The sequence below is a fragment of the Mobula hypostoma genome, chromosome 16 (assembly GCF_963921235.1).
Source record: "Mobula hypostoma chromosome 16, sMobHyp1.1, whole genome shotgun sequence".
Classification (NCBI taxonomy): Eukaryota; Metazoa; Chordata; class Chondrichthyes; order Myliobatiformes; family Myliobatidae; genus Mobula; species Mobula hypostoma.
Window position 1 is genome coordinate 37411143 of NC_086112.1, and position 10278 is coordinate 37421420.

Consider the following 10278-nt stretch of genomic DNA (forward strand, 5'->3'; position numbering starts at 1 on the left):
AATCTGCCTAGAGCAGTCCATCAAAAACTGAGTGACCGTACAAGAAGGGGACCAGTGAGAGAGGCCACCAAGAGACCTATGACCATTCTGGAGGAGCTACAAGCGTCAGTGGCTGAGATTGGGGAATGCACATACAATAACTGTTGCCAGGTGCTTCACCAGTTGCAGCTTTATGGGAGAGTGGCAAAGACAAAGCCACTGTTGGGAAAAAAAACTCATGAAACCTCAGTTAGAATTTGCCAGAAGGCACGTGGGAGACTCTGAAGTCAGCTGGAAGATGGTTTTATGTTCTGATTAAATCAAAATTGAGCTTTTTGGCTATCAGACTAAAAGCTATGTTTGGCATAAGCCGAACACAGCACATAATCAAAAACACACATTCCCTACAGCGAAGCATGGTGGTGCCTACATCATGCTGTAGGGATGCTTCACTGCAGCAGGCCCTGGAAGGTTTGTGAAGGTAGGGATGTAAAATGAATGCAAACAAAACACAGGGAAATCCGGGAGGAAAACCAAATGCAGTCTGCAAGAGAACAGTGACTTGGGAGATGGTGTGTTTTCCAGCAAGACAATGACCCCAAGCATAAAGTCAAAGCTATACAGAAATGGTTTAAAAACAACAAAATTAATACCCTGGAGTGGCCAAACCAGAGTCCAGACCTCAATCCAAACTGAAAATTTGTGGCTGGACTTGAAAAGGACTGTTCACTCATGATCACTCATTGTTCACGCACAATCCCCATGCTATCTGAGTTTAAGTAGTTATGTAAAGAAGAATGGAGAAAACTGCAGTGCTCAAATGTGCAAAGCTGATAAGAGACCTATCTACATAGACTCAAGGCTGTAATTTCCTACCAAAGGCGCATCAACTAAATGCTGACTTAAAAGGAGTGAATAATTATGCAATTATTTTGACTTACAATTTGTAATTAATTTAGGATCACCTTTGTAGAGATCTGTTTTGACTTTGACACAAGAGTCTTCTTCTTTGATGATTGTCAAAAAAGCCCAATTAAATCCACTGTAATTCAATGTTGTAAAACAATAAACCACAAAACTTCTGGGGTGGGGGGGGGGAAAAGAGATGAATATTTTTTATAGGAACTGTATATGCACCATGAATGGCAGACACATTCAATGGTGTTAATGTGTCACTTAGCTTGAACCTTATTTAGGTCTCACTGCATGTAAAATAAGACCACTTCATTTGCTGCAACATTGTGCAATCACCAGAGAATATCACTCGCATTTGACCTTCAAAGGAAAGCCAAGTTCAAGTCAAAGTGTGTCATTCAACCATATATGAATACAGCCGAACAACACAGTCTTACTCTGGGCCAAGGTGCAAAACACGGTACCAATCATCATACACAGGACATACAAGAAAACAGTAAAATAGTCACACCAAAAAAAAAAGTTCAAGTCCACCAGCCCATGAAGTTGCAGCAGTCTGCAACTGAACACAATACAGCTTGTCTTCTGCCAAGTGAGCACTAGCGGGGGGGAGAAAGACGGGGGCCATAGCAGCAACTCCAGCATGGAGGTCGCACCACACCACCTCCAGCACTCTGGTGGAGTGCCCAAGTACGACAATTGATGCACCATAAGATTGTTAGATAAAGGACAGTAACCTGAGGAATTTATGGAGTGGTGCTGTCAGGTTGGAATGATTGATATTTACTGGCATGTTTCATGGTCGTTACGAAGCCTCCTTGATGCTCCTTTGACAAATGATGTCTTATCTCAATTCTGTAGTGCATGCTATTGCTTTTGTTTTATTCAGCAAATGGCAGGAAGTTGAGTAAAGGGAATCACAGGGGCACGAGAGAGGAGGTGGGCAAAGTCGACTGGAAGGACAGGGGGGAATAACAACAGTACAGCAATGGCGGTAATTTCTGGGAGAAATTCAGAAGGCACAGGAAAGGTACATAAAATAAAGCATTCTAAAGGGACGTTGAGGCTGATAAGGAAAGTCACAAACTACACAAAATCAAGAGTGCACAAATATAGCAAAAAAAGTGCTAAGGATTGAGAAATTTAAGAATCAACAGAAGGCAACTAAAAGCCACAGAGAAAAGATGAAATATAAAGGTAAGCTAGCTAAGTTCTTCCAGATATGTAAGGATTAAAAGAGATGAGAGTGGATATTTGATCACTGGAAAATGAATCTGGAGAGGTCGTAATGGAGATCAAAGAAATGGCAGAAGAACTTTACAAGTATTTTGTGTCAGTCTTCACCATTGAAGACACTAGCAGAATGCCAGAACTGGCAAGAGAATCAAAAGGCAGAAACAAGTGTCATTGCTGTTACTAAGGAGAAGGTGCTTAGGAAGCTGAGAAGTCTGAAGGTAGACAAGTCACCTGGACCAGACGGATTACACCCTAGGGTTCTGAAAGAGGTAGCTGAAGAGATTGTGGAGGCATTAGTAATGATCTTTCAAGAGTCACTAGATTCTTGAATGGTCCCCAAGGACTGGAAAATTGCAAATGTCACTCCACTATTATTAAGAAAAGGAGGCAGGAGAAAAGAAATTATAGGCCAGTTAACCTTACTTCAGAGGTTGGGAAGATGTTGGAGTCTATTAACAAGGATGAAGTACTGTGGTACTTGGAGGCACATGATAAAATAGACCAAAGTCAGCATGGTTTTCTTAAGGTAAGATCTTGTCTGACAAATCTGTTGAAATTCTTTGAGGAAATAAAAAGCAGGATAAACAAAGGAGAGTCAGTGGATGTTGCTTATTTGGATTTTCAGAAGGCCTTTGACAATGTGCTGCACATGAAGCTGCTTAACAAGATAGAGTCCATGGTATTACAGGAAAAAAAAAGGTACATCGCATCCGGAGTTTCTCCAGTTAGCAGACAATTTCCCTCCATGCCTCTCTGACGTAGTGGGGAACCGCGTACGAGGCAAGTTACAGCAGTGGTTTGCTATTGCCTTCTGCTGGGTGAGTTTCCAAAGAGATCACCAGCTCATAACCCAGCATGGATGGAAAGCGTGCAGGGGAGCTGGCTGGATTCGAACTCAGGACTTTCTGTCCCGGAGACCGACACTGATGCCACTACACCACCAGCCGGTATTACAGGACAGATATTAGAATGTATAGAAGGTTAGCTGACTGGCAGGAGGCAAAGAATGGGAATAAAGGGACCGCTTCTTTTCATATTGTATGTCAATGATTTGGATGAAGGAATTGATGGTTTTGTAGCCAATTTTGATGACAATACAAAGATAAGAGGTAGAGCAATTAGTGTTGAGGAAGTAGGGTTACTGCAGAAGGACTTAAATTTGGGGAATGTGCAAAGAAGTGACAGACAGAATATAATGTTGGGAAGGTACGGTGATTAACTTTGGCAAAAGGAATAAGGGTGTGGACTACTTTGTAAATGGGGAGAAAATTATAAAAAAAAATCTGGAAGTGCAGAAGGACTTGGGAGTCCTCATCAAGGATTGCCTAAAGGTCAACTTGCAGGTTGAGTCAGTGGTAAGGAAGGCAAATGCAATGTTAGCATTCATCTTGAAACATCTAGAATACAAAAGCAAGGATTTAATGCTGAGGGTTTATAAGGCACTGGTCGGATCACAAGGAATATTGTGAGCAGTTTTCAGCCCGTTATCTAAGAAAGGACGTGCTGCTATTGGAGAAGGTCTAGAGGAGGTTCACAAGCATGATCCCAGGAAAGAAAGGGTTAACATATGAGGAGCATATGATGGCTCTGGGCCTGTACTCACTGGAGTTTAGAAGAATTTGGGGGAGGGGGGGAGGAAGGAATCTCATTGAAGCCTAGAAAGGTTTGGATAAAGTGGATGTTTCCTATCGTGGGGGAGTCTAGGACCAGAATTGAAGGACACCCATTTAGAACAGACATGAGGAAATTTTTCTTTAGTTACAGGTTGGTGAAATTTGGAATTCTTTGCCACAGACAGTTGTGCAGGCCAAGTCTTTGGGGATACGGAGGCTAATAGGTTCTTGATTAGTAAGGATGTCAAAGGTTACAGAAAGGCGGCAGCTGAATGGGGCTGAGAGCAATAATCAGCCACGATGGAATGGCTTAAAAACGCAAACCCGAGGAAATCTGCAGGTGCTGGGAATTTAAGCAATATACACAAAATACTGGTGGAACTCAGCAGGCCAGGCAGCATCTATAGGAATACTACCGGGCCTGCTGCGTTCCACCAGCATTGTGTGTGTGTTGAAGGGATGGCTTAATTCGGCTCGTATGTCTTCAGACAATTGTATCACAATCATTCTTAAAAAAGACACTATTTAAATAAAACTAAGAGTATGAACATAAAATCAGAACAGACGTATTTCTTCCACAAACAACAGGAATTCTGCAGATGCTGGAAATTCAAGCAACACACATCAAAGTTGCTGGTGAACGCAGCAGGCCAAGCAGCATCTATAGGAAGAGGCGCAGTCGACGTTTCAGGCCGAGACCCTTCGTCAGGACTAACTGAAGGAAGAGTGAGTAAGGGATTTGAAAGCTGGAGGGGGAGGGGGAGATCCAAAATGATAGGAGAAGACAGGAGGGGGAGGGATGGAGCCGAGAGCTGGACAGGTGATAGGCAGAAGGGGATACGAGAGGATCATGGGACAGGAGGTCCGGGAAGAAAGACGGGGGGGGTGACCCAGAGGATGGGCAAGAGGTATATTCAGAGGGACAGAGGGAGAAAAAGGAGAGTGAGAGAAAGAATGTGTGCATAAAAAAGAGTAACAGATGGGGTACGAGGGGTAGGTGGGGCCTAGCGGAAGTTAGAGAAGTCAATGTTCATGCCATCAGGTTGGAGGCTACCCATACGGAATATAAGGTGTTGTTCCTCCAACCTGAGTGTGGCTTCATCTTTACAGTAGAGGAGGCCGTGGATAGACATGTCAGAATGGGAATGGGATGTGGAATTAAAATGTGTGGCCACTGGGAGATCCTGCTTTCTCTGGCGGACAGAGCGTAGATGTTCAGCAAAGCGGTCTCCCAGTCTGCGTCGGGTCTCACCAATATATAAAAGGCCACATCGGGAGCACCGGACGCAGTATATCACCCCAGTCGACTCACAGGTGAAGTGATGCCTCACCTGGAAGGACTGTTTGGGGCCCTGAATGGTGGTAAGGGAGGAAGTGTAAGGGCATGTGTAGCACTTGTTCCGCTTACACGGATAAGTGCCAGGAGGGAGATCAGTGGGGAGAGATGGGGGGGACGTATGGACAAGGGAGTTGTGTAGGGAGCGATCCCTGCGGAATGCAGAGAGAGGGGGGGAGGGAAAGATATGCTTAGTGGTGGGATCCCGTTGGAGGTGGCGGAAGTTACGGAGAATAATATGTTGGACCCGGAGGCTGGTGGGGTGGTAGGTGAGGACCAGGGGAACCCTATTCCTAGTGGGGTGGTGGGAGGATGGAGTGAGAGCAGATGTACGTGAAATGGGGGAGATGCGTTTAAGAGCAGAGTTGATAGTGGAGGAAGGGAAGCCCCTTTCTTTAAAAAATGAAGACATCTCCCTCGTCCTAGAATGAAAAGCCTCATCCTGAGAGCAGATGCGGCGGAGACGGAGGAATTGCGAGAAGGGGATGGCGTTTTTGCAAGAGACAGGGTGAGAAGAGGAATAGTCCAGATAGCTGTGAGAGTCAGTAGGCTTATAGTAGACATCAGTGGATAAGCTGTCTCCAGAGACAGAGACAGAAAGATCTAGAAAGGGGAGGGAGGTGTCGGAAATGGACCAGGTAAACTTGAGGGCAGGTTGAAAGTTGGAGGCAAAGTTAATAAAGTCAACGAGTTCTGCATGCGTGCAGGAAGCAGCGCCAATGCAGTCGTCGATGTAGCGAAGCAAAAGTGGGGGACAGATACCAGAATAGGCACGGAACATAGATTGTTCCACAAACCCAACAAAAAGGCAGGCATAGCTAGGACCCATACGGGTGCCCATAGCTACACCTTTAGTTTGGAGGAAATGGGAGGAGCAAAAGGAGAAATTATTAAGAGTAAGGACTAATTCCGCTAGACGGAGTAGAGTGGTGGTAGAGGGGAACTGATTAGGTCTGGAATCCAAAAAGAAGCGTAGAGCTTTGAGACCTTCCTGATGGGAGATGGAAGTATATAAGGACTGGACATCCATGGTGAAAATAAAGCGGTGGGGGCCAGGGAACTTAAAATCATCGAAAAGTTTAAGAGCGTGAGAAGTGTCACGAACATAGGTCGGAAGGGATTGAACAAGGGGTGATAAAACAGTGTCGAGGTACGCAGAAACGAGTTCGGTGGGGCAGGAGCAAGCTGAGACAATAGGTCGGCCAGGACAGGCAGGTTTGTGGATCTTGGGTAGGAGGTAGAAACGGGAAGTGCGGGGTGTGGGAACTATAAGGTTGGTAGCAGTGGATGGGAGATCCCCTGAGCGGATAAAGTCGTTGATAGTGTGGGAGACAATGGCCTGGTGCTCCTTAGTGGGGTCACGATCGAGGGGTAAATAAGAGGAGGTATCCGCGAGTTGTCGCTGTGCCTCGGCAAGGTAGAGGTCAGTACGCCAGACTACAACAGTCACTGCTTCTTTCGCAACGTGACATAACGTCATCACCATGACACCCCTGACGTAAATAATCCCGGACAATTCGTGACAGACAGCCAGGCCAGCCAATCGACAGCGAGTCTGCCACTGATATCACAATAAGGGGAACGGGGACATGGAGTCAAAGAGCAATGACAGAAATTCGGGTTTACTCGTAACACCGGTAACTAGAGCAACCGATCTTGGACCCCAACCTCGGTCAAAGAAACCACTTTAAATAACGCTGGGGAAACACCAACGTCCCAGAACTATCACAAAGAACGCCAACGTAGTCCAGCTTGGTCCGGCTGACGATGCCGGCCGCTCACCTGTGGGGATTCCCAGCTCCTTGCTTCCTCGGCCGAAACCTCGCACCACTTCACCGCGGCAGAAATACGGCAAACTCTTCATGGCCCCCACTTCGTAGAGCTCGGATTAAAATGCGCCTAAATTACAGAAGAGGGCTGAGAGATTCCCAACCACAGTCCAAGCTCCCGCTTCCTTTTACCGAATTTACAGCAGTTCCACCAGACAATCGCGGGATTTCTCAAAAAGCCGGCGTTTAAACAGCAGCGTTTCCGTTTTATTCTCCCTCACTGTCCCTGCCCCTCCTCCTACGTACTCCGACGTATCAGTTCCCGGAGATAGAGTCACTGCCTGGAGGACCAACGTCAAAGCGCGCTGACTGTGGTGACGTTTGCCCTCTGCTGCCTGGAGGACCAACGTCAAAGCGCGCTGACTGTGGTGACGTTTGCCCTCTGCTGCCTGGAGGACCAACGTCAAAGCGCGCTGACTGTGGTGACGTTTGCCCTCTGCTGCCTGGAGGACCAACGTCAAAGCGCGCTGACTGTGGTGACGTTTGCCCTCTGCTGCCTGGAGGACCAACGTCAAAGCGCGCTGACTGTGGTGACGTTTGCACCGCTGCCGGCCTGGAGGACCAAAGTCAGAGCACGGCGACGTATGCCCCCTGCTGCCCGGAGGACCTGTGATCCTAGTGCCTTCGGCCAATCCGTTCCCGAGCTTGTCGCAGCGGCTCCGCGGTTACATACATACTCGCTGCAGCTCGAAGTGCCCTCTCACCCAGAGCAGTAATCTTATGGCCTTGTGCCCTATAGTGCTAATTTACACCATCCCCCGTCCGCAGGAGAGTTGGCATCACAGTACTGCTTTCCTTGTCAAGGTGCCCTGTGATGAAAGAGGGTTACAAAAGTACACATAGACTAAGATGTTAACTGTCCTGTGCTAGCACCAGTGGGATCAACAGTTGATCTGCCACCTGTCTTCAGGAGAGAGAGATAAGGAAGACAATGGAGCAGCATTTGGAAATGTTAATGAAGAGACGAGAGAGTTTAATGGAAGGAGACACCGGTCTGAGTATTGTCAAGACCGGCTCCTTTTGAACCCTGAACTGTTTGAAGTGTGATGGACAGGCGATACCCCAGCAGGGGGATAAAAAGGGACAGGTTCGCTAAGGCAATGGACACATGATACCACGAGGTAACGAGACCCTGGAAGTGGTGTGCCCCCCCACAAGTCAGTGGGAGTTTTTTGGACGACTGGTCGCGGGACCAGCCATAGACGCACAGGGTGGAAAGATACGGTCGGGCGGGTACCTGGTGTGTGTGTCCACCCTTGCCTGGGTGCTGGGTTCACTGCAGAGGAACAATCGTATCTGAAATCGGAGGGGTCACAGTCGGTGACCTCAGAAGACATTACAGAGGGCTCGCCCGAAAGCTAACTGCGAGGAATATCAAAGGTCTGTTGAATCCGATTTGAATATCAGCATTCACTCTCTCTCTCCCCAACGACACGACGGCGACTACTGCGAACTGAACTAAACTCTGTCACTTGTGATTGATCATTTTACCCTAGACTGCGATAGAGCTTGATTGACCCTATTATCCTAGTTCTGTGTACATGTGTGTTTATTCATTGCTAACCTGTTGCATTTATATCCTTACTATTAGAGTACTGTGTTGCTTATTTCTTTAATAAAACTTTCTTAGTTCCAGTAATCCAGACTCCAACTGAGTGGTCCATTTCTGCTGGTTTGGCAACCCAGTTACGGGGTACGTAACAGCCCCACCACAGAAATTTGAATGATCTGACTTCTACTATATTATTGCTGCAATCTTTACAAATAAGCAACACACAAAAAATGCTGAAAGAACTGAGTCAGTGGTGGAGGCAGATACACTAGTGAAATTTAAGAGACTACTAGACAGGTATATGGAGGAATTTAAGCTGGGGGGTTATATGTGAGGGTCAGCACAACAATGTGGGCCGAAGGGCCTGTACTGTGCTGTACTATTCTATGTTCTATGTTAACTCTGCAGCACAGGCAGCATCCATGGAGGGAAATAAGCAGTCAACATTTCAGGCCAAGACCCTCCAGCAGGACAACAATGAAGGTCTCTGAGTGAATGTCTTGCCCCTCTCAACTTAAACCTATGGCCTCTAGTTTTGTCATACCTACCCTGGGAAAGAGACTATGACATTCCTCTTCACCTACGCCCTTATAAACCTCTATTATGCCAATCTTCAGCCCCTCTACTCCAGGGTAAACAGTGCCATCCCATGCAATTTCTCCTCTCTCAAAATGCTTAGTCCCAGCAACATCCCTGTGAATATCTTCAGCACCCTCTCCAGCTTAGTCACATCCTTTCTACAGGATGGCAACTAGAAATGGGCAGATCACGACAAGTGCAGTCTCACCAACATCCTATTCAATCCTATTGTACAATGCTTCCTACAACTACGCTTTCTACACTAATCATAATTTTGTATGCCTCTATAGTTGTTCCCTCAATCTTTTCCACTCATAGGAAAATGAGCACGTACTTGATTTATTCACTATTTAAAGGAATGGGCCTTACATTTCCAGGCTTCCTTACTTCTGAAAGTTAAGATGTAACCATTCCAGACACTCCAAGTTCTGATTATGTGACCATTCCAGTTGCCCCAATTTCTGATGATGTAACCATTTAGATGTAACCATTCCAGATACCCCAAGTTCTGATGATTTCCCCCCCTCTTAATAGTTGTGCATCAATTATTCAGTTTTGGATCTCCTGACTCATATCCCACCCTGAGATATTGGCTTAATAACCTGTAGCTTAAACCCAGGCTTATCCTGCACGCCACTTCCATAATTCCTATATTGTTTTGGGCATACTTGCACACAAGTTGATTGGAGAGCACCTTTGGACAAAATGCTGGAAACAGCACGTCAGGCAGCATTGGTGGAAAGAGAAACAGAATTGGCATTTCAGCTGGAAGATCTTTAAACCAAAGAGGATAGTTGGGGGGGGGGGTGGTGTGGTGGATGGGCAGGAAAGGGAATGTCTCCGATGAGACCAAGATTACCAAGGTGAAGAAAGTCTATCAAGCCAATAAGCTAGTGAGTGAGCTGAGGGAGAGAATGTCCCCAGAGGGAAAGTAGTTACTGTCCTGCAAGTTTATGTTAGGCCTTATTAAATGGTTCAGGAGGCCAAAGACAGATAACAATGGAATAGGATGGAGAATTAAGGTGGCAGGCAACTGGAAACTCAAGGTCAGCCTCTCTGTGGACTGAATGAAACTATCGCTCAATCTGCATTTGGTTTCCCTAACTTAGAGGAGACCACATTATGAAAACCAAATTCAATGCACTATATTGGAAGAAATGCAGGTGAATTTCTGTTTCTCCTGAATGGACTGTTTAGGTTTCCAGATGAGAAGAGGCAAAATTACAGATGTTTTGTTTT

The 10278-nt window shown here is 46.3% G+C and overlaps 1 protein-coding gene across 2 annotated transcripts in view; it reads right to left on the reverse strand.

Moving 5' to 3' along the window:
* Nucleotides 1-7150, reverse strand: part of rfk (riboflavin kinase) — a 30925-nt gene extending 23775 nt beyond the window's left edge. For both annotated transcript variants that reach the window (XM_063069181.1, XM_063069182.1), the window contains exon 1: nucleotides 6862-7150. In XM_063069181.1, the coding sequence (XP_062925251.1) occupies nucleotides 6862-6943 (82 nt within the window). In that variant the 5' untranslated portion in view covers nucleotides 6944-7150. The remainder of the gene's footprint in view (nucleotides 1-6861) is intronic.
* Nucleotides 7151-10278: the final 3128 nt, after the last annotated feature.